Source organism: Euprymna scolopes, chromosome 10 (assembly GCF_053919585.1).
Source record: "Euprymna scolopes isolate OS-2025 chromosome 10, ASM5391958v1, whole genome shotgun sequence".
NCBI classification, from domain to species: domain Eukaryota; kingdom Metazoa; phylum Mollusca; class Cephalopoda; order Sepiida; family Sepiolidae; genus Euprymna; species Euprymna scolopes.
The window spans coordinates 144,937,068-144,963,235 of record NC_136491.1 but is presented as its reverse complement, the minus strand read 5'-3'; the positions used below and the strand labels follow the sequence as shown (position 1 = coordinate 144,963,235).

Sequence of the window (26,168 nt, the reverse complement as noted above, 5' to 3'; positions counted from 1 at the left end):
TTTAAATTTTTTCACTATCTCTTTTTAGGATTTGGCAACACTCGTTTTTTGAACGTATGTGCTTTGGTCATGCCTCGGTCCACTTTTCAGCACCGCCAAAAACGATACCCAAATGTATCCTTTACCTATGTAATAGAAACTGCCAATGAGCGCACCGCACCTCACCTCGCACCTTCAACTGACAATAACTTGGACGTACAATGCTGTATTTTTACAAACCAAAATGCCAAAACTTATACTGAATACTTATAGCGAATACAAAAGAATTTTAACTACATAAAAAAAAAAAACGAAAATATTATTTGCAGTATTCCGCGCAAGTCTGAAGAACAAAATATTAAAAAATTTGGCCTTGATTAGTTACGCCCCCCCCCGCCTACGTTAATATGTCTACGCCCCCCCCCACACACACCTCACCTAAAAAAATATATATCAGGAAATGATTATTTTATGCTAAATTTATATTGTAAAGTAATCCCCGCTCGAAAATATTTAATTTTTTTTTTAATGAAACTAAGGACATAGTCGATAATTGTATCCAGAAAAATATACTTTGAAATATATCCATGCTTACATTTAAAAAAAAAAAAATAGGATAGTTTAAAATTCGTTGGAGCTCTTTTTTCTCTTTTTTTTTTTCACTATTCGATAATGGTTATTCGATATGTGTTCAAAGTTATGCATAGGCGAGAAACAGACACGAAATATTGTCTGATAATTTTATAGACATTTATTTTGACAATTGATTATACTTGCAAGAGAAACGGTAGGTACTTAGACTAGCCCATGTTTGCCAACATTGGCTCGGTAAAATCCATTGAATCATAATAATGGACCCGACAAAAGAAAACGAGAAATTAAAAATAAAGTTTTTTTTTACTGATATATTTACATATTGGAATTCGTTTTGTTTTCCGTTCGTTTTGAAAATTGTATTTTTTGTTTTATTCAAGTTGACTTATTTGTTTTTGTAAATTGCATTTCATGCGGACATGACCTTTTTACAGAAAGCAAATTGTAGAATCGGGTCGGATTCATCTTTTCTATCTTAGGAGAAATCTTTCTAAACTGGACTTTTTTTTATTTTTGTCTTTTGCAATAATTTACCAAATAAAATGCAACAATGTAAAATACTTTTTTCTTTCCCCCTCCCCCCCCCCCAACCGCCCGTTTCGGTGCGATCGCCTTTCGTTTATAGATCGTTACCGGATTTTGTCGAGCAAATATTAGCAGCCGGGGGTGGGGGGGCGATCCGTACACGAACAAAATAATAGCACTTGGCAATGATAAAAATCATGTACACAAAAGCGGATTTCTTTTTCCTTTTCTCTTTCCGGGGTCCGATAAAATTAATTCAAATCAGAGTTTCCATTTTGCAGAGTTCCTCTCTCCACACGCGCGCGCACTTGCCCTCCCCACAAGAGATCGATTGTCTGTATAGGCAAGCATACAGTAGTCAGGGTAGTAATTCCAGGTTTCTTCCAGTCGGAGGTGAGCAATAAGAATTGATTCTTTTTATTTGTTTTTAATCCAAATTGGTAACAAGCTTTTAGCATGTAAAATCCATTTTAAATTCTTTTTTTTTCTGAGTTTTTTTTTTTTATAATCCCAAATTTGAAAAAAAAAAAAAATTGCGTGTGTGTTTTTAATGATGGTCAAAAAAAAAAAAAAAAAAAAAAAAAACACGAAACTATAATTACAAACTTTGGTGTAATATTTCAAAGTGTCAACATTTTTATTTTAGAAAAAGGGAGGGCATAATATCTTTTTAAAAGGACATTTTTTTTTTGCCTTTTTCTAGTAAACGAAGAAAACACAAGTGCGCGTGTTATGGTGTATTTGGTCGTGTAAAATATCCTTCCTTCTTTTGGTGTTTGCGAATATTAGACGCAATTGTGATTCGACTAAAACCAAGAATACATTACAGATAAGTACAGAAGACGATAGACAGGACAAAAACCGAACTAAAGAGAAATACGTACCTGTGACGAAAGATAATTGAAATAAAAGGTGAATAAAAGAATTCAAAATACACAAAGGGCAAGAAGATGAAGTAAATCTGTTAAAAAACTAGAGTTTATCATTTTCTTTGGCAACAAGTGCGCGCATACATAAAGGTCTGATTTTATAAAGCAGAAGGGATAATTTCACAGGTAGGTCCAGTTGGGAGGTTTACTTTTTTTTTTCTCCTTTTTTTTTTTAAGGGGGGAAACCAAAAGGTGGTTGATCGAAAGATATAAAGAAGCCAGCAAAAATAGCACCCAGCTAAAAGAAAAAATGCCTCCTCAGTTCATTTAGGAATACCAAATTACCGGAATAGACATTTTTTTTTATTATCAAAATAGCGATTCTCTTTTCCTTGTTCTACTACGGTTTGAATATTATAAAGTAGTAACTTACTTTTGCCAATAGTAGAAACACTACTGTTACTGTTCTAATTATTTAAACACTACTCGAACTCCTGCAAACCTAACACAACCCCAACTTTTACCGCATTTTATTTTTGATTTCTCAAAATTTATTTTGTAAATTAAAAATACAAGAGACGCAGTTGTCTTTTTTATTTCATTTTCTTTATATTAAATTTAAAAATGCTTATCTGTAGTTAGGATTTTTAAACACATTTTAAAGCGCATGAAATTTCACTCTAAAAATAGTTGTTTTTTTTTTGTTTGTTTGTTGTTTTTTTACACACACACGATAAATTAATCGAGACGAGAGCATTTAGTATTAAACGGGTGTGCGTTCGTCCAATTGGAGTTGAGAGTAAATCTAGCAAGAAGCAACAACCTAGCAAATAAAAACGAGTGGAGGGTGGGATCGGAAAACTGGAATAAATCTGCGAATGTTGTTGTCTTTAAATTGAACGGAATAATAATCTATTTGAACTTTTTTTTTATAGGAGGCAATTTCTCAAACCTTGATGCTGTGATGATGAGATCGTCATTGTCCATCTGTAGTTTTAACTTCTTCTCAGGTGGGCTGGCCGGACCTGCGAGCATAGAATCCATCCTAGTCATCGTAGGGTACTCCGCATCCTCCATTAAGACGCCTAACACATATTGACAACAGACCAGTAACTTGGCCATCTGTGGAGAGAGACGAGCGCCCCTTTCTGTGGCGGAGTCATACAGTTATGAGAAGCGAGAGGAGAAAGAGGGTGAAGGAAGGTGATAGCGAGAGAGAAAAAACGAAGCAGCAGCAGCAACGAGGAACGTAGCTTGTAGTAGTAGTAGTAGTGGTGGTGGTGGTGGTAGTGATACTCGTATTACACTTCTCGATTCTTATTATTACAAGGAAGAGATCACTATTATTACTACTACCGTTTTGAGAAGAGTTTTTAGACTGGTGCGCACACGGGAGACACAGAGAGAGAGAGAGAGGAGGAGGGGAGAGGAAAAAAGGAATATATATATATATATATATATATATATATATATATATATATATATAATTCAAATGAAAACAGCTTTTTCTTCGTTTTTTTTTTCACTCCACCGTGCACCTCGCGTGTGTGCGCTTATAAAAAAGCCGAGAAAACCTGAAGAAACGTAACATCAGCTCGACGCGCACATGTTTTATAGGTGTTTTGCAGAAGACCCAAAGCCCAAAAAAAAGAATGAGGGTGGTTCGATGAAGAAGACGTGGGGGGGGGGTATGTGTACATAAAAGGGGTCGGTGTGTAAGAAATATAAAGGAAATACAAATCTGCTACTCTTTGAATTTACAGGCTGACACGAGTACTAAGGAAAAAAGGTTGAGTACAAGATGAAGAATATGATCAATAATTAGGAAGTTAAAACACACACATCAGCAGCAACCGGAGATTTACATGAACAAATGAATCACTATTAAAAATTTAAATAAAAAATTTAAATAAAAAGAAACGATTAACTCATGCCTGGTAAAGGAATGTAGTCTTCTTGCATTATTCTAATGGAATTCACATTGAAGAAAGTGACAAACATGAAGTAAAAACCCAAACGCACAGTTCATTTTATCACTAAGAATAAAGGGTGGAATTAGAAACGAAAAGAATTTCATCATAAATGCAAGATGAACACCATAAATAATATGGACAATTGCTACAAGTGAGGCCAACGCATCAAGAAATGATTTTTTTTTTTAAAGGCAGGATTTTATTTATTTATTTTATTTTTTTTTTTTTTTTAAATTCAAACGTTGTTTTCTCTGATATAACAAAAGAAATTTTTAAATATTAATTTATTTTCGAAACAGAAGAGTTTTTAGGTGATCAAATACTGGACACACGAGTTCAAATCCAATTAGGCCAGACATTCACTAATTGGGAGCGGGGCGATTTCTTCCCAGCTTTACACAAAACAATTACTTTTGAAATAAAAAATAAATAATTCGTTATGCTATAAAACATTTTAAAAAAATTACACACTCCCCAATCGTCACACACACTTTTTTTTCACAAGAACCAAACTTGTTCGGATAAAATGAATTGCAAAGCATCGAAATTACAACAAATTATGGATGTTTTTCCCCTCGTAGAAAAACTAATAAACATTGTTTTCACGCATGCTAAAACAAATTTAAAAAGGAGTTAAAATATATTTTTGAATAAGATGATTTTTCTCGAAATTATAAAGATTTCAGAATAAATGTAATCTATTTCAATTTAGAAAGTTGATCGATTATTTTGAGTGAGTTTAATGAAACATTTTTCAAATATAGATTCGGATGGGGGTTGATCGGGATAAGTGTTGAAACTGGTTAGCTAGTTTTGTTTTGTTTTTTGGTGTTTTCAACGCATTTTGTATTGCGGAAAGCGAGAGGAATATAAAGCTAGAGTTTTACTCGGACTCTTTTAGTTTGAATATTTAGCAAAGAAAAAAAAAAAGATTTGACAAGATTTTAATCGACCGTTATTGAAATGTCCGCTGAAAAATAAACTTTATCAAATACCTCTATTATATTACATTCCCAAGAGGGCAAAGTTAGATCAGTTTTTTTAAAACGTGGATTGAATCCAGCTACCCCAAAATGTGTGAAAGTTAACCATTTACATAAAACTATATTTTGTCTTTAGTGAAGATCGAGTCTGTTCTTACAGAGCTGACGACAGTGCAGAGGGGAGAAGCGGCAGTCCGGATAGTGCGTTTTTTCAGTTGGGCAAGATCTCGCTGCGTTGATATTACACCAGGAAGACAAAGTAAAAAACTTCTATCACACGTACCGACAAACCAAAGGCTAAAAAGGTCTCAAAATAAAAATGTTATTGACGTGCCAGTATAAAAACTAGAAAATACCATAGGTCACTGGATCATAAAATATTACTTTTGTGAGCAGAAAAAAAAAACTATTTGCGCGTGCGTGTGATGGTTGTATAGTTTTAGTTTCCTAGAAACTCATGTTTAGCAAAGAGTTCTTGGTGAGCGTGTTTATAACATGTTTATTTATGTGAACATTTTTAGCTACAAAGATCGCACATCATCAAGCTAAAGAAAAAAATCATTTTCCATACTTAACCCCAAAACATTCTTTTTATATCATTTATAAGAATGTTCTTGAGCTGAATTTAGAAAATGATTTTTTTTTTCTTTGACCTGATGATGTGGGATTCCTGAAAAGAAGTGCTGCTGAAACGTGTATGCACATATGTAGTTAAATGATTGTACACACACACCCGTAAACTTAGGAAGTCGATTAACACTTTGGAAAGAATTTACACTCGAAACAGAAATGGACTTATTATATTCTTGAAAATCATGTTTGCATACTCAAATGACAGACAAACACACACTTCGACGTCGTCTTGCTGTAGCATTTCAAAACATTATTTGCGTTATTTGTGATCGTTTCTTGTACATATTCGGTCGGCTAAGGTCCGCACTCATCTCTTGAGATGGACGATGAAGTGCTACCTGCTACCTTGAAAAAAAAAAAAAAAAAAAAACTTTGTTCTCTCAAAATATAAGGTTATTTCATCAGAAACCTTAAAGCAGTGAGAAATATAGGACAGATAAAACTGAAATGCGAAGGATGGTATCTTTTTTAAAGAGGAAGGTGGTATTGGTTGAAAAGTGAACGGGTAAGGGTTGTATTTTTTACGTCTTATTTTCGGGGGGGGGGAAACGCATTTAATTAGACTTTTACATGTGTAATTTATTTATTTTAAATTACTATAGTTTTAATTAACCGGACTATGAGCACAGTAGCATGTACTTTCAATGATAACATGACCGTGGTTTTTGGTTTATCGTTACCCATTCCTATGCTGCCGCCGCCGCTGCCAACTGAACTGTACTCTAATGTCTATTTCAAATATTATTACTCTAAAATCGTATTTATCAGTTCGAAACTATTTCAACACGAGTAAAGCAACACATGCGAGAAGGGGGCATGTGCCCGTGTGTGCGCGACCGCACATGTTGCCTGTGCGTGTGAGTCTCGACACTAACCCCACCGCACCGGATTCCCTTGTGTGCTTCTCCTGCAACAAGCAGATCACTGCTGCTGCTGCTGCTGCTGCTGTAGCAGCCATTTCCATCGTGTGCTTTGCTGTTAGAGCTTTTATGCTCGCCTCACCCGAACGCGGCAAAGTGATTAGCAGTGGCCAATGATTAATCAATAATTTGTAGAAAGTGCGACATGTGGTCGAGTGTGGAACAAGCCAAAAACCGAGAGATACCTTCGCCGGACAAAAGAGGATTATGCACACACATTTATAATTTACTACTTCAACAGTGCTTAGCTGCAGTATTTCAATAGTACTACACACATACGTTCCTATAATTCTGGTGAGGTTTTATTCAAGGGGTTGGTTAATTAATCTTCTTAATCCTTGCTGTATTTATGTAAAAGTGCTCAATAACAAGTAGAGCTATCTATTTAATATGGATGTTATTTACACTGTGCAAGTGCGCATATATATATATAAGGTATAAAAAATATTTTTGGCAATTAAGTTACATAGAGACATCCACGTAGGGATTCCCCTACCTGGATAAAATGCAAACGCACTGTAGCTAAATTACTATAATATATTTTCATACCTTACTACTTTGATTTCTTCACGGAAAAAAAATAAGCATCTATTACATGAAATCATATGTATGATGACTCCCTGTTTACTTCAGTGCTCTCTCTATACAAGAGTAGAGCTATGTAGTCGTATTAAATATACTTATGGCAAAGAAAAAAAACTAACAGCAAGTAATTAAAATTATTCATTTCCGAATAAAGATGGATGGATGCACCTCATTAATATTTTACAGCAAGGTAACATTTCTATCAACACGATTAGAAATCGAACCCAACTCGTGAAGGGGGGGGGTGAATTCGCTTTCATTAATAATAGACTGCTAATAATGGCGAGGGATGCACAACAAAAAAGCCGATAACCATAGGAATTTATGGAAAATACATCCCTCTGTCTCCCTTTCTCGAGCATGCGTGCATGCACGCGCGCTGCTGCCGTTTGATAGGCCTAGAGTTTAGAAGCAGGCTCATCCAGAAAGGCTCGATGCCCTATTTTTGTTAAAGGAGGAATGCTTAGAGAGAAAATCAATCACGCTCCTCAACCTATCTATGTAACTGCAACAGAAGTCAGTTATCAAGAAAAATGTTTGCTTTTTGTTTAATTTATTTGATCGCAAATTGAAATTAGTTTAGAACTGTTGGTCTGTCATTAAATTGTCTTTAATAATCTGATGTTGGGAAAAAAATAAGGTTAGCCCGAAAAACTATACCTGAAAGATTTTGAAAATTTATTGTTACGACAATGACGACGGGGACGAGGACAGCTTGTGTTGTAACTGCATTTCCCGATCCAGTAGTTAACGAGTGAATAGAATATAATTTTGACTCTTTGTTTTACAATACTGACAACCTATTTCTTACTCGTTGCCATTGTGATCATAAAAATAAATGTCAAAACTTCGTGCTACGTGGCTTCACAATGATACCGCATTTCTCAATCGGGATTTCATGGGAGACAAGTGTTTAGTGAACAATTTATAAACTAATAAAATTGTGTAACCAAGTCTTGTGTATATCTCTCGCTTCTACTTTATTTATTTCATTCTCTATTGAGTGATTTTTGATAAAATTAAAAATGCAATGGCGTAAAATAATTTAAAAAAATAACTTTCTAAAAGTCCTATAAAAAAAATTGCGATATTAAATCCACCACGATGCTTTTAGGTTGCTTCGTGAACAGTCAATCGTTTTAATCTTGTTAACAGTTGAACTAAAAGAATAAATTTCGACTCTTTAAAAATTCATGACAAAACATTGAAATTTTCGAATGAAAAATCAGACTAGATTAAAAATTCTTAATTTTTTATATGTATTGATTGTATTCGGTGTATTTTTATTGTATTTGAAAACATTTTATATACAATAATCTCAGATTAAAACATTTTTTGAATGGTTATAGTTTTAGAAGAATTCTTTTCAAAAAATAATGTAACGATCAAACGCCGGTAACACTTCATTTGACTTTGAAAATCCTATAAAAAAAAACGAAACAAAACTGAAAGTTACAATAAATCTCTCATGCAACTCCAAGTACGTGCACTATTATGGATACTTATTAATCTTGTTTAGTTTATGCTCGTTTTTCTGGGGGTTTTTTGGGGGGGTAGTTTTTAGCTTATCTGCATTCTAATAATACGCTAAGACAATTTTATGTTCCTACATTACATTGCATTGTATCACACTCCATTTTTAGAAGATGCAATCCAATCATTTTTTTTTTTTAATTTTTATCTGCCGCCGTAGTATCGAATGTGAAACTCGAACTAGGATCAATTGTATAAGATTCATTGAACATAAGTTGCTATTCTACTCATATACCAGGTAACGTCTGTTTTTATTTTTATTTCAAAACGTAGATTTTGCTTATACACGTCTATAAAAGATAAAATATCATTTTTGTTTGTGTTGGGTTACTCAAGGAAATTATTTTAAGGTTTCATAAAAGGTCAAAACGTTAAAACGAAACAAAAAATAACGCTAGTACAATTAAAAAGTTTTCTATTATAGAACAAAATTACCTTGGAAATAAACGGAGGGAATAAAATCAAACGAGAACAGAAATAAGGTTTCTATTGAATGGAGATATTAAGACAATTCAATGCTTTTATCAACAAGAGTTCAAAAATTTGTCATCAAATTCGAAGGAATATGGTTAAAAAGCGCCTTCAAAGTCGTCGCGTAGTCATCGTATTAAGCAAAAGAGCACAAACAATAATTACCCATTTTAAACAAGTGCTAAAAATCTGCTAATATTCTGGTCTCAAATAAGTTTTGTACACACACAAATTGATGAAGATAGTTTTGTTCAAACGCAACGAAAATGTTAGTAAAAGTATTTTAATTTTGAAAATCGATTTTCTTCAGCTAAAGAATTTTGGTTTTAGATTTTTAACTAGCACTGATAAGGATTGAACTTTGTTAGCATTCTCCTGTCCTTGCCACATATTATAATTGTTCTTATTTTCTAAATTCATTTGGGGGTAGGGGTCAAAGGTGAATTCAGTGCAAGGGAGCTTAAGTAACGCGACATTAATTGAAATATATTTTGGGTAAATTTATAAGGTAAACACAAAGGTTCCTAAAAATCATTGGACACTCCAGCAGTCAGTCTTGGAACCTATAATCAACATTACTTTTTTATTATTATTTTCATTTTCATAATTCTACAATTAAAAATCAAATAAAGCAAAACGCCGTATTTCCTTTTATAAAAGCCAGACTCCACGCTATTGTTGTACGACTTATACTTATCCCAATATCTTAGAGATATGTTTTTGTTTTTTTTTATTTTTTCAGAATACAGGGGGGGGGGGTCTATCTATAAAATTGTTGGATGAATTTGTCAATAAACAGACATGAACTACAACTTTATCGCGATTGAAAGTAAAAATCAAGTTGCAAATAAACAGACATAATTCAGTCATCAATTTGCCTATAAAATAAATAAACTGCCAACAACAATTGTTATACGGCATTTAAGGCGGATTGAACTGGCTTCCTCCAAAGGAGGAAGTGTCAAGGGGATAATAAATTCACAAGCGGTTCTCAGTCGCCTGTAAGACAATTGAATAAAGCTTAAGTGTTAATAAACGTGTTCGAAAGATAGAGAGATAAAAAAGAGAAGACTAAGAAAGATTTAAATTATCTCATAATTTGTTTAACTGAAAAACACTGCTTACAACAGAGAAGCGTTTGATTGGTAGTGACGTTAGGCAAAACTGTTTCCTTCGAGTCTGGCTGTCATCTGAAATTAGCAATAAACGTGAATTCACAGGAAATACTAACCTCACCACATACGATATGATAATTGTCAATTGGAAACGATGGAATTGGAGGAAATGCTTTAGAAAATAGCTTGTGCGTGTCAAGTCTTGTCTAAATTAACCGAGTATTCATATATTTTGCAGTCTTCATATATTTCAAATAAGAACCGAGTGTATTCTAAAGACAAACATGAATAGTTGCAAGAGAAACTGGATCGTTTAGAATATAATTAAGCAAATGGTTAACCATTTTTAGTTGATTTTTACCTGAATACGAAAGTGAAATACGATATTCATACCATGCCAGCAAATATCGAATTTTGATGGACAATTCTTTCGATTTTGAAAATATTTCATTTTTATAAAGAAAATTATGTTTAAAATTTTACAAGCTTCATGAAATTACAACTAGAAAGTTTGTGTGTTTGTAAGTGTGCGTGCGTTCGTTTTTATTCAAAAACTTAGTATTTGAATAAGTAAAATGTAAAAATTGATTTTGAATAATTAAAAAAAAAAAAAAAAAAAAAAAAAAAAAAAAAGGTGGTGTCCCTCTCCACGAATGAAAAATTTACTTTCATCATGACTAATATTTGCGCAAAATCAAAAAAAAAATCCAAGGTGTGGTTATTGAGCAAAGTGCAAAACAAATGAATGGATGAGGCAACTTTACCCCTATAACTAGGTGGGGAACCAGAGTTATCATGAAAAATCCGTTCAAAGATTTACTTTCACCATGACTAATGTTTGTGCAAAATTTTCTACATTAATTGTGGGTTCACACATTTCGAACATGAATGGATATTAACAAAGATGCGTCCATTTAATCTGCATGTTTAGCAATGAAAGTATCATTTCTGACCCAAGAGTAACGTACGGACAGAGCTCCTTATAGATACGTATGGACGCATTTAAAAACCGATATGAGAAGGCTAAATGAAACTGACGAAAAAAAAAAACTTATCGCAGCAATGTAAGGCCGCATCTTTTATAGAATAAAGAGGAGGTAACGGGTGGAGCATGAATAAAAATCGAATGACAGCAATCAACATTTTGAAATGATAACTTCAACAAAAGGTAAATATTTTTCAGTGTTTGTCTTGCGCTTAAATCGCAAACAATCCAAGTTTCTAAGAGAAACCACCACCAGCTGCCGTCGTCCCACCCCTCCTTTGAATACTTCAAACATTTAAGCAACAAACACGTACAATAATATCCGACAGATAGACTGTTTATATACATGAAATCAAAGGAAAGAATTAGAGATTAAACACCGAATTCGTTTAGAAATAAAATCGATAAGTCAAAATATTTTCTTTCATAAAAATCTCCATGAAATCAAAAAATAAAATAGAATGGGGGGGGGGGATGTAGGAAACTGAAGAACATATGAAAAAAACAAAATGAACTAATAAGAGGTGGGGAATAAAAGAGGTTGTTGAATAGAAAACCGTTTGAATAAGTGAAAACAAACAAATGGAAACCTAGAAGGAAACATTTAAGCCATGAAGTGAAAAAGAAAGCAGCCATTGCATGGCCGACAAGTGAAATGCACCTGTTGTCACTAACAAACAAGTACAAACTTGAATATGCCTTATTCAAATCAAAATAAATCTTTCTAGTCAGTGAAAGTGGAGATAAATTATCGACTAGCTCTGTTGAAATTTACTATTTAATATACCTTATTTATCATTAGACGATTTCAGTTATCACTGCTACGCCATTTTCAAAGGTCTACCATGTGCACTAATCAATTGAAAATTCAAACTTGTTCCTTGATTTAGTCTATGAAATACGAGATAATCCTTAGCTTATTAGACCTAATGGTATTTTATATCTGTTCAGATTCGACTGAACAGACTAAGGAGTAAAACCAATTCACTTCAGTTCGAAAAATTATTTTATACTCTATGCAATTGCTTTGTAATTCTTGTTTTATAAACATTACAAGAACAGGTAAGAATTGTAAAAACGTCTCCAGTATAAGAAATACTCGTTTAAAGGTTGGTTGGTTGGTTGTTTTTGTTTTACGGCATATCAACCCTTTTCAGGTTATTTAATGCCGAATCCAAAGATTTTGAAGAAAAATTTTTTAATAGGTCAGAGTGGACCTGGGAGCAATGGTAATTAAAGGGTGGCTCCACACTCCCCAAAGCCCACAAGCTGGGGCCTCACCACTGGATATAGTTTAAGGTCATATCCAGGACCCCCATTGAGGGACTTTTACCCTCTGCAGGGGGGCAGTCGGCATATTCTAATGCCCCACCGACAGGGCCTCGTTTAAAGGAATGTCTTTCGCGTTTCATAAGTTAGTAACTTATTATTTGGAGTATTATTGCTAACATAATTACCTTAGCAGAGTTGGGTGTGTTTTACTATACACAGATTCGAAAAAGTTGTCAAAAAAACAAATATTTAACAAATAAATGTTATCAAAGGCAAGACAAGTTACTTTTCTACCTAACTGAATAAGTTTTTAGTGTTTTTATTAAATGTGCAATGTTTATTTGGCTTAAAAACGGAATAATGTTGAAAGCTGCTGAAGAACAAGAAAAGAAGACTGATGTCTTTGAAGACTCGATAATCTCTTCAAAATAAGAACTAAAGCAAAATGAAGGTAGAAACCTACCCAATAAATGTTATCGGGTGGGTTTCTTACCACCATTTTGTTTTATTTCTCGAATAAACATTTTACATTAAATAAAAACACTAAAAACTTATCCAGTTAGGTAAAAAAAAAACTAACTTATCTTGCCTTTGATAACATTTACTTGTTAAATATTTATTTTTTAACTTTTTCGAATCTATGTGTATAGCAAAATAAACCCGCAGAGTTTATATAAAAAAATATTATTACCAACTTGCTGTTCTACCTAGTGTAACACTGAACTTAACTTAATGTTAAGATATTAGATGAATAAAAAATTAAACAAATAGAATTTCACAAAAAAATTAAAAAAAAAAAAAAAAAGCTGACTTATTTCTATAAAACCAAAATGCATTCTAGTGGATATAAATTAAGAAAATAAAAATTTGGTAAAGAAATTTAATCTAAATACAATTTTTATTTAAAATGGTTGTCTTCTTTTTTAAGAAACAGAAATACATTCTATAGAATGATCATCATATTCAGTTTAATGTCCGTTTTACACGTGTTCAATAACTTTAAGAAATTGACATCCAAAGTAAACTATCTCTGGCCAGGTCTTGATTTATCCATATTTTTCACATGTAAACTAAACAACCTGAAATATAATTGATTTTCTTTAGAAATCGTTACCTTATTCGAGGCAAGATCTTTATGCAAGATACCTTTCCTGGTGTCTACCCAACGGAGTGACACGGACCAGTGCGTTTATTGAGACACCATATCTAAATGATTGCTTATCAAGGTTAAAGTGCTCTTCACCTGCCCCACCTTTTAAAATTCTTCTTATTGTATAGAGGCTTAGGGGTATAAATAAGTATGCACCTAGATCATGGAATGACTATTCTTACTAATTTGCTACATGCTTTAAAACAAAGTATATGGAGTGTTTGCTTTTTATAAAAGCAATCGTTTGTGGAAGAATGTAATAAGGTAACATCAACTAGAAATATGTTAAGGAATCATGGGACATTTAATGTGTTTTAAAGGATGATAAAATGATGCCAACTAAAATGCATTACACAAGTAAAAAAGTATTTAGAAAGCAATTATGTCTACTGTACACATTTTGGAAAGACTTAATTGGATTAGAACGACCAAAATGTAGAATGTGTTTGATAAATCTAAATCTAGTAATCTTATATTCCGGAATGTTGAAAATGTAAAAGGTAAACGTTTGTAATGAATGAAAGTACATTTTATCTCAATAGTTTTTACCCTTTGAAATCGATAGAAGAAAAGCTACATATGTAGCTTATTGTAAGCAGCATTGCAGAGGAATCAATCACGTTCTTTTAATTTTACAGAAATTAAGTTTCAAAAGTTATAAAATATATTAAAAGTATAAAAGATTTTAAAAAATGAATGTTTATAGTGTGAATAATGTAAGTTCAAGAATAATTTTCATATCGACTCATAAGGCCACTTCGTCTTTGATATAATTCTGCTAATCTGTTATTTCAATGATATAAAAAAATATTGGGAGTAACCAATCAAAATGCTTCTGAGAAAAAGAAATATTGGTAGAGAAAGCATTTCTTGTTCAAGTTGAAAATGTAGAGTACTTAACAGAATAGCAAAACCGAAATAATAATGAATTTGTCCTATAAATATTTCGGTGCTAATGCAGAGAGTGATCCGCGCTATTTTTAAAATCATATTTCCACGTTTAATTAAAGTTTTATGTGTTTTTTTATTCAATTGTAAGGTTAAAGTCCAGGATAGGTACAAAACACCCTCCCCTCCCCATGTTAAGAATGGCTTTTTAAACAACGTTATTATTTCAGCACGGATCACTCTCTGTATGAGTACCAATATTTCTCCCAGTGAACATCGATGGTAGTAGTTGTAAATCTGGGTATCAAGGAGTGAAAATTCCATTTTCCTGTACGCATTTTAAGACAAAATGTAAACAATTAAAAAAAAACAGAAAAGAGGTGGGAAAACGGCATAGTTTTTGAAAACACACATCAATAATTAGACTAAATCGACCCAGAGCTGATTTGCCTATGCAGTTTTGGGATGAAAAGCTATACCGTTTATTCAAAAAAGAGAAAATATTACTTTATCTTAGATATAAAATTTTTATTTTTATTTATTTATTTTTTTTTTTACAAAAACAGTGAAAACAATTTCATTCACTCCAATAATTTAATTGAGGATATTTCCTTTTGCAATTAAATTTCTTTATCAAATATTTAAATATATTTCAAAGATATTAAAAATAGCATAAGCAGTATACACATCTCGGACTAAGACATCAAAAACATTTTCTTTTTGATCTTTTGAAATGTTATTTTATCTCTGTAGTAACAAGAATTGTTATATACATTTTTAGTTTTTAAATATTTTCACTTTTGAGGTTTTCAAATGAAATTTACTGTGATAATCGTCTCCCTTTTTCTTCTTTTCTTTTGGGGGGGGGGTCTCGAAATATTCCAGTTTGCAAAATTTATCCAAACAAACATACAAAGAGAGAAGATTTTATTATTTATTAATATATAAAATATTTACTCAGAAGTCATTAACAGTGATTGCTGACTAGGCAGTGCTCCTTAAAATTGGATTGACAAGAGTCCCAAATGTCCATTACTCTCAACTTCTTTTGATCACCATTGCAAATGATTTTGCTTTCTCACAACTGTTTAATACTGGATTCTTGCTGATAATAACCGTTGGCATTACGTGAATTTTGAGTAAGCACGTTTCGGAGTGCAGGTGAGGGAGAGAGTAATTGATTATTGAAATTTTCTTTTATATATATATATATATATATTTACTAGCAGGTCGCCCGGCGTGGCCTGGTTGTAAAGTATGCTTTATTATATTTTAATTCATGCAGGTTTCATAGTTATTATTATAAAGCCAATTTTATTGATTATTATATTGTACCTAATATATAATAGGAATTTTAAAAGTAAAAAAAAAAAAAATAACTTATGTGCCATCAACTAGAATTGAAACCAAAACATATAGCTACCCAACCTTATGACCTAAACCCATATGAATGCAAAAAATAATGTTTAATCTATAACTTTTAATTAGCACATGCACAGATATATTCGACTTACATCAGGTCATGGTCAATGTTTGTTTTTTGCAATTTTGATCTCTTAGCAGCTATTTAACTGGCTAGGAACCAAATCGAAACCATACTACAGGTCCAAATACACTATATATCAAATTTCAACTTTGTAGACCAAATATTCAAAGAGAAGTTTGGTAGAGATTTTTGCACACACATCAACAAGGTCACTTCTATATAAACATTTCCGTGTGCTAGATATATAATCTCAATTCCCTCAGATCCATCTTAGTATGTTCTATTTATATTTTGATTTGAGTTTTCCTAGTGTTATTGTATTTTAACTAACTCATTGTTGGTCAGTGTCCCCTACGCGAGTTGGTTTCTCCACTTTAGGATTTTTCTTACCATTTCATCTGTTTTCATCGATGCTGTGGTTATTATTAACAGCATTAGGAGACTATGTGGCAATTCTCGAAAACGTCTTCAGTATACCAAATACCTGCTCAAAGGAATGTCGTTTGGGTTTTTCCAAGCTCGGAGGAAAGTGTGCACACATGTATGGAGAAGAGCCGATTCCATACAAACAAATGCCATAGAATGAAAAACGAAAATTTTCCCTTCGTTGCAAACCAATATGCAACAGAAAAGAATAGTGTTAATTTTAAATTCTTTAAATACAATCGTTTCATGATATTATTACTACAAGCAAACATCAATGAAACTTGCTTTATTATTATTATTAGAATGTTTTTTCTCTCTCTATTAGGCCGACTATTATTCATAATGAGCGAACAATTCATAGTTTTTATATTCATTGTTACATCCGAGGCAAACATCAAACAGAGTCTTTTCCTTTCTTTTGCTAAAATCTATTGTTTCAAAAATGGTACATAGCAGCAGTAACAGTACGGATAGAATGAATTGCAATAATTATATTATTGATTTACAGCAAGATTTCTCGCATGAAACTTCCAATGTTCATCAGTGAAACCGGATGCACATATGCTCATGCATACAAGTACATTATTTTGTAGTTTGGAGGAGAGAAAACCATTTACGATAAGAGCACCGTTTATTTTATCATTTTTATATCGCCCAACAGAATCGGAGTGTTGATATTTACCAATGTTTGTCAGGCAGTATAATTGTTCAAAAATAAAAATCATAGGTTATTCCTAAATAACTTTGAATGTGGATCTAATAATTTCAACTGAGGAATTTATTCCACTTTTTCTTGGAAAGTACTGGAACGATCTGGTTTAAATTTTGTATGGATCGTTGTTCTAATGAAGTGCAGCAAACCAAGTATTACGGTATCTGTTTGATGCACAATTAGGGATTTAATGCAAAATTGATCACATATTTAATCATATTCAAATATCAAATTGGCATAAAGTGCTTGTTCTAAGTCAACGGGCGATAAATTTTGCTCATTTTTAACAGACAAAAAAGTCTAAACTATATTATATCTGGCAGTCTGTCGGTTCCACGTTTTGCTCATTTTTAATGGACTAAAAAATCTAGTTTTTCTTATACTAAAACAATAGCCTGCAAGTATATAATTCAATCTCGCTTGCATAATATATACCTACAAACCATTTTCTGTTATAATGGAATAAGTAGTGTTCTCAAGAGTACTTCATAGTTTTGAAAAAATAAATAAATAATGTTAGTTCTTTGGTAGAACATCAATTTAAAAAATTCAGGTTTTGATTTAGGAGAAAACAATGAACTATAATACATCTATTATTTAGCTCCCCATAAAGCAGCACTATGAGCGCCGTACACAAAATAATCCGCATAATTCTACGCACACAAGAATGAGCAGGATTAGACAAATGATAAAGCCATAAACCTCATTCTGAAAGGAAGAAGTAATGCCTAGGAAGATTTCTTGCTGAAACTGCATCAAATGCTTCGATAGTATATACACAGGATGATAGGTTTGTTTTGTTGAATATTCTTGCTAGAAGATGCGATATTTATATACATTTTCAGATAAGAGGCAAGAAAAAAAAATATGGTGGAATTTTAACATTCCGAAAAATAAAAGGTTGGGTGAAAATGTCAAGCAATATTTAAAAGAAATTATTTCTAATTTCTGGATAGAATTTGATTAAGACAAAATCTGATTTATTAATTTCTAACATTCAAGTAACATCCTTGAATTAAGTGTAAATAAAATATCAACTTAGTGTAATTTAAGGAAGATCAAAGAATCAAAACGAGAATAATTTAATAAATCTTGTTAATTTCATAACTTAGACATCTTATTGAATTCTGGTTAAACAAGTTGAATGCAGCAAAGAAGAAATTTCTTCTTTTAAAATTCAAATCTCATTACACAAGTTCATATGAATAGATTGTATGTTAGGCCGGTGGGTGGTAACGGAGATCATTTCAGCAAATAAGAAATCTCTGGTCAGAAATGGTACTTGAAAGAATGCCACTAATTTTATTTTCAAGTAGCTGTCCACCTGAAACAATTTCCATAAGGAAAACCATTAATCTCTTCATGGTCAGAGACATTTCAATTGTTGATTCTTGCAAGAGTTATAAAAACAAAATTAAAAGAAAAAACAAAGACAAAAAAAAATGCAATTATTTGAATAGTTTAATGTGGCAAGAACAATAATGGCAACAACAAAACGAGAAAAAAATGCAATTTTTTTTGGACAATCTGAACTTTTTATGGGAAATTATTTTCACGAATATAGTAAAGCAACCAACACAAGTCAGAAACAGGAAAGAATGATAGGTTTATCATGGTTATCCAGTGTAGCTTTGGCTTCTTTCATGATGAGAACTAATTGGTTCTGATATATTTTTACTGCCAAGGAATAATAGTTCTTTGTGAGTTTACTTGCAGTCTTTTGAATAGTCATACAGTGAGTTCTTCTAGGTCAGTGTTTCTTAACCTTTTGACTCTTGTGTAAAAGTAAATTGCACATCTTAGGAAACCCTACACAAAAACAAAATTATTCATTTTATTTTCATCTTAGTTCATTTCTTGGTAAATATTATGATAGTTATTTCTGAATGTATACTTTTTCAAATGTTCATTCATGCAACCGTGGATCGTTAATATTACCTTGACACTTCGTCCTTTGGAGGAAGCCAGTTCAACTGGCCTAGAGTAAATGCCGAGTAAGTAAGTAATTAAGTGATTAATTTTGAGAAACATAATGTAAGATACATATTATTTGGATTCATCGGACTACTGTTCTCATCTTGAGTGTGATTTTTAAAGTTTCGATTGATGTAACCTCCGACCTTCTTCAAGTGTATCTTGTCAGTGTGGGCGACTGAAAAATACAATTGCGAATTACTTAGGACCTTTGTCCAGTCATGGCTGACAGAACAAGAGCATGCTACATAAAGTAAATAAAGCATTCTGTTCGAAATTCCGTTCAAATTCCTGAATTCGACAGAAACATTCCCAAGTCCGACAAGATACACCTGAAGAAGGTCAGAGGTTACATCAACCGAAACGTTGTGAAAATTACACTCGAGATGAGAACAGTAGTCCAATGAATCCAAATAATACGAATAACCAATCCTCATCTCAAAAATTCAGAAACGTCAATTTAAGATATCTTAGTCAAAAACGTTTGGAATCAATAGATGGGAGATGCTTTAATGTACTTTAATTTTGAGGCACAAAATAATGATTAGTGGTTGGTGCACAGGTCCAGATGTGTCAACAATATTCTATGCATTGGTGAATGATAGCTTTACAGAGATATAGGATGCTGGTAGGTGTGAGAAGTTTTCCAGCCTAGTAGAAGGAGCCTGCCTTGTTCAAAGCATACTTCAATTCATGTTGCCTGTGAATATTAGGCCAAGGAGTTTAAACACTCAAAAGAAGGGTGCTATCAAACATTGTAATCATGGTTGGAAAGGTGTCTTTAATTGTTAAAGAAAAGCAGCTTTTGTCTTAGTAACACTGAACATTACACAACAGACTTGAGGTCATTTGCTAAGAATTCAGAAAATCGTCTTGAATATGCGTGTGCATGTTCAATTTTTTTGCAGGTCAAGAATATTGCATGTTGTGTCCTAAGCAAATATACCCATTTCAGATACAATTGCATCGGGAAGATAATTTATGAACATAAGGAATAATAACCGTCCAAGTATTGACCTCCAAGATACATCTACGTGATTGTTTGGCCATCGCAAATGACCTGGCTCTTTCTTTTAGCTAAGCAGGATCTGATTGTCCAGTAATAAAAGACAAATTAATTTTTGTTAAAAGACTGTCATATATATGTCAGCAGTATTCACCATAGATTGGTTGAAACAGCTTCCTCCAAAGGAGGAAGTGTCACAGGAATATTAAATTCCCAAGCAATCCCCAGTCGCATGTATATCTCGGTCAGGGGAGATGACTATGTCCTCCTCCTTACAGCACCTGATCTTCCCAAATTGTCACCCATCCGGCACTGACTAGGCTCAATATTGCTTTACTTTCCTGATCCAATAAGAAACTGCATCAACATTATTAAAAGACTGTCAATGCCAGTTCTTAATTTGCACCTGGCACCCTTTGATTCCAATTTTGCTCAAACTGGCACCCACAGCCACAAGGAATAATCTTGTCCTAACCACAACACTTGATTACATATCCTTCCTTTTCCAGCTCTATTTTAGAAATTCGTATTAGCTGGTTTCTTATTAATGGCTTTGTTTTTTCTGGCTTTTTTTTTATAGTATTGTTAATTCTACTAAGATAAATCTTAAAGTTTGTCCTTGATAAGATTTATAGCCTTTTTCAAAGTTATAAAACAAAATCTATTAAAAATGTGCTTTTTACTTGTAATTATATGAAAAAAAAAAATTAATTTAGAACATGTAAAATTTCTGATAATTTTTTTTTTTAATCATTGATTTAATATGTAAAAAAAAATAAATTAGGACACTCATGAATGTGACATTATTCAAAGAAATAGATGCTCAGAAACCAAAGTTACTTTTAAAATTGATTGCAAAAGGATAAAAAATTATGTCCAATGTATTAAATCTAGAGTGGCTGAGCAGAGGCTTCCCAAGAATAAACGTTCTCTATTCTTACCATCATTAAATAGATCAAGGGTGATTTTGTCAGCATCTGATAAAGCTAAACTTGTTGTAAAAAAAATTCTATCAAATCCCACCCTTTACATTCAGGGGCGCCTACCACCTGAATTTCCTTCTAAAATAGTAAACACTCTGAGTGACATTTATCTGTTCAAGATATTGCTAAACTTATCAAGAACCTAAATACCAGCAAGGCAACTGGCGCTACCAACATTAGAATCATCGTGCATAAAAAGCTGCAACCAGAAATCCCATTCTTACAAAACTATTCAATCATTGCCTAAAGAACTGTTTCCTAATAACTTAGAAAACTTTGTCAGTCTCTCTAATTTGCTAGAGATTACTCTTCTGTATCTGGCTACAGACTAATCAGCCTCATGTGCGTCAAGAGTTAAAATCTGTGATGAATCAAGACGTTGTTGACAACCTCAGTAAAAACGATCTATTCCATGACAAGCAATATGAATTTTGTTTTGCTCAACTGATGTGCTGACTGTAATATTCCACAGGATGGATAAGTGAATCTATTGACAGAGGTTTCGTCTGTAGAGCAATAGCTCTTGACATATCAAATGTCTTTTATGAGATTTGACACAAAGGTTTGCTTCACGAACTAGTTTGCTATGGAATATCCAGAAATATTTTTTAATGCATCAAATCCTTTCTCTCTGATATATATATATATATATATATATATATATATATATGTGTGTGTGTGTGTAACCTTGTCTGGATGTGTGTGAGGAACAATCTCTACCAAACTACTTAGTCAATTTTTGGTCTTGAAACCTGATATATAGGGAGTTTGTATCAATTTAGTTTTAGCCAGTAAAAATAGCTGTTAAGGAGTCAAAACTGATATTGGAAACTGGCAGGCATAAATCAATTTCAAGCGCTTCTCTATGAATGCACAAATATACATTTATATGTTAATGTCTAAATTTTTAGAATTTTGATGTTCTTCTGTTGGTGGTTCAGATGGTAACGAATAATGCTGGAGTACTAGATGTTTTTGGTTTCAATATTAGTTGATGGCACATAAGTCAATTTTTTTTTCTAATTTTTGAAATCACTCCTATACGGTACAATGTAATAATCAATAGAGTATGTGCTCTATAATAACAAATATGAAATCTGTATAAATTAAAACATCATATTTAAGCATATTTTATGACCAGACCATGACTGACAGCCACTACTACATATTTGGTATAATATAATAATCAATAAAGAATTAGTTAAGAAATACGAAATTTGCATAGATAAAAGTATCATATTCAATGCTGTGCAGTGTGCTAGTAGGTTAAAAATAGTTCTTGACCAGCAAAAGTCTGAAGCTCATAGTATGAATGCCAGCATGCCTAAGGGATCTATTTTGGGTGAAAACCTCTTTCTAATTTTTATGTATGATCTTCCAAATCACATTCTAAATTTGTTGACATTTATGCAGATGACACAACTATCTTTGGCAACACTTCAAAGAGCATTAATGATAAAGATCTATTTCTCACTCATTTTGACATGAAGCATATAGTGCAATGCGGAAAGAAATATCTGATTATTTTCAATACACCTAAGACCAAGCTTTTCTTCTTTCACCATCGGTACTCTGATCCTCGCTTTTAACAAATTGGAATGAATTGCTCTCTTTGAAGAAGTTCCCTGCTTTGATAAACTTCTAGCACTGAGCTTTACTTCAGACCTCAAATAGAAGACTTACATTTGATTAAAGTCATTGGAAAGATGATTGCATCATTCTACCGCTTCAGGAAGTATCTTGTTCCTAACACAATCTTCTACCTGTATAAGAATAAAATCCATTCGATGAAATATTGTTGCCACTCGGCATCCTTTCCTACTTTGACAGAATATAAAACAGACTTTGAAATCTAGTGAAGGATGCCTTCTTACCAGCACTACAGATTCTTTCTCACAGAAAAAAGATTGCTAATTTGTCATTATTTTAATGATAGGTGCTTGACTGAGCTCAAATCTATGGTTTTCTCCCCACTTCCTCATAAAACATTTACTTCTTCAATGTACCTAAAACTAAACCAAACTTTCATGAGTAAAATTTCTTTCCAAGAACTAGCTATTTGTGGAGTACAATACCACACGGCGGCTTCCCAATGTTAAATTCTTCTTAAGCTGTTCTCTAAAATAGTCCCATTTCTGACAGCTTCAACTGTTTGCAATCCTCACATTTTTTATTCACGTCTTTCCTGACAAACTCAGTAACCTTTATCCTTGAGTAACCTATCGGCCTTCATAAGTAGTGAGTAATTAGTACATAAAAAAATGGATTAAAAAGATAAATGCAAAACAAATCAACATATAAAACTTATACAAGGGTCATTCAAAAAATACGGCCTCCTGTTTGTTAACTCAAAATCTTAACTGTTGAAGAGCTATGAAGACAGAAGTGATACCATCAAAACAAGCAACTTTTGGAGTTCCATAATTTATTTTTCTACATAGTCACTACCCGTTACTCAATACAGTTTTGCCATTGATGAATGATGCCTCTGTTATAAAATTTCAGAGAGTGCTTTATCACATCTGTTACTACTCTGAAATCGGTGAACCCAAGTCCTAATTATATTAATATAAACTGCATTGGCTAGTAAACATTACACAGGCGCTGGTATATGTTCATCGGTTCAATTTTTCTGCATGGAGGAATTCAATAACAGATCTTTGCTTCTGATGCACATCACTGACAAGGATTAATTTCTTAAGATTCTCACATTGTCAATATCTGCAACAGAGAGATGAAACTTTCAGATCATGAATGCTATAATAACAATGCAATTTGCAACCCATCTGATCCATTCGGGCAAGATAAATAAATAGAAGACACTACTTTTGGAACGTCCTTCATATTTTTTTTTAGGTAACCCAATTTTAACATGTTTTCAACTGATGCAAGAATGCAAGTAAATCAAGTCATGTTCGAGAAACAGTGGCTCAAAATGTAAAATAAATACTTTCATGATTCACTTATGCTTTAATTGTTTGTAACAGACAAAATTTAATGAGATAAATGGTATTATTAAGTCTTATAAGCTGTTTACATTTACTTATCGAAAAAGTGCCATGCAGCAGAACTAGAGAACAAGTTTGCATCAATGGAATATAATTTGGCTTTATGCCTAGAAGGGGATGGCTGAGGCTATATTAATCTTGTGTCATATACAGGAGAAATATATTGGTGCGGACAAAAGACGTTTTATGGCATTTGTTGATTTGGAGAAAGCCTTCAACAGAGTCCCCAGTGATGTACTCTGGTGGGCATGCAGAAACTTAGGGGTACTGAATGGCACATCCAGCTGCTACAATGCACGTGGCACTAATGCTAGCAACAATGTACAAGTAAAGGACAGATGATTTCAGCAGAAAAGTTGGCATTCATAAAGCCTCAGCCTCCTCCTATTTACAATTATTCTTAAAGCCCTTTTCCAGAGAGTTCTTTACATGATGCTCATGGCGGTTATTGTACATGGACAGCCTCGTAATTATGGCAGATACAATGAACTAATTAGTTGAGAAATTGAACATGTGGAAAAGTAGCATAGAAAGCAAAAGATTAAAAGGTGAATCTGTCAGACAAAAGTGATTAATGGTCTAGAACTTAAACAACTGAAAGATTCTGGTCAATATTCATGTGCTATGTGCAGGAAAAAAGTGGAGTCTAACAGTATACGATGGAATCTATGTGCATTATGGGTCAACAAAACATATCGCAGTTTGTCCAGAAAGTGGGCATCAGACTCCCAGAGTAGAAGGTGACTTAAGCAAGCATGTAACTTGACTGTTGGCCTTGGACGGATGTGAAGTTGGACAAAGACCTTCTCAAAGTGGTGGACTCTTTCTATTATATTGAGACTAGGTTGAGTGCTGAAGATTGTTGCAAGTCTAGCTCTACCATTGGGGTAAAATCAGCTTGAAGTTCCACAAACTGTTGCCAATCTTGACATTACAAACTATCCGTCTCACTACAATAGCAGCTGTATTAGAAGCGTGATGCTGTATTCAATGTTCAATTTTCAGAATAATGGCAGAGTAATAATCGGATGCTGATCAAATGCTGTTCAATCAAATATCGGTTGTATTATATCATTTGTGTGGCTGAGTATACCAAAGCTGATAATCAGACGACTGCATTGGTTCGGCCATGTTGCAGAGACCTTGAATGTAAGGCTGGACAAAAATGAAAAAAAACTTGGATACAAAGCATAAACCAGAATCTTAGTAAATGGAAGCTCAGTAACTAGGATTGCAAGTTGCTCGAAAACGTCAAGCCCCTAATCAAGAAAAAGACCATACTAAAATGGAAGATTTCAGTTGATTCTAAATCTTTTTATGAACATTAAAAAAAAAGAAGAAAAGAAAACTTTAGAATAATATATAATTGTTGTGTTACATCTTATTTGGATTCTACCATTATTAAAAATAGGAAAAATTTTAAATTCTTTTAATGCTGTATCCAGCAATATTTATTCAAAAATCAACATTTGCAGTGAAAATAAAAATTCCATATGATTAAAATATCTTTAAAGTACTTTAATGAAATGTGCTCTGATGAACTCATGGCACTTGTGCAGCCTCAGTGTAATGCTTCCAAATCACCCAACAAGTGACAACGTCTTATTCCTTCACTGTTGAGGTCCCTACATTCTAAAAATGTTCTATACTCTAATTTGTTTCTTCCCTTGAACTCATAAACTTTGGAATTCCATCCCTGTTTCTTGCTTCCCTGACTGTACTAACCTGCTGAAGTTTAAATGTAAAACAAATATCTTGCTGCTCAACTCCACACAGTCTCCAGTTAGACAAGATCCCAAATAAATACTCCAATTTGCAATGTGCCTTGTTTGGGGTGAAAAAGAGTTTAAAATAAATTTTTAAAAAGTGTTATATATCTCAAATTAAATGATAAACCTATAACAAAAAAACACTTCATTTGAGAAACATTCATTTTAATAATGAAAGCAAAAATATAGTATTCTAGGTAGAGTCATAATCCAAAGTGCTTAATATCCTGGGTAGAGCAGATAGTATCCCAAAAACGAGTTATTTTTTACTACTCACCAAACAAGGGATTTCTCTTCTTGAAGCGGGGGGGGGGGGGGGGGGGGGCTTT

The 26,168-nt window shown here is 32.9% G+C and overlaps 1 protein-coding gene across 50 annotated transcripts in view; it reads right to left on the bottom strand.

Annotated features, from left to right (window-relative positions):
- The window catches only part of LOC145286304 (CUGBP Elav-like family member 1), a 425,113-nt gene that overhangs the window by 204,061 nt on the left and 194,884 nt on the right, over nucleotides 1–26,168 (bottom strand). For 5 of the 50 annotated variants that reach the window (XM_080135192.1, XM_080135191.1, XM_080135190.1 and 2 more), the window contains exon 1: nucleotides 2,920–3,223. The exons of 38 other annotated variants lie outside the window; for them this stretch is intronic. In XM_080135192.1, coding sequence (XP_079991318.1) covers nucleotides 2,920–3,089 — 170 coding nt within the window. In that variant the 5' untranslated portion in view covers nucleotides 3,090–3,223. Of the gene's footprint in view, nucleotides 1–2,919; nucleotides 3,253–26,168 lie in introns of those variants that run through there. 7 more of the 50 variants (XM_080135195.1, XM_080135194.1, XM_080135193.1 and 4 more) reach the window with 4 other exon arrangements.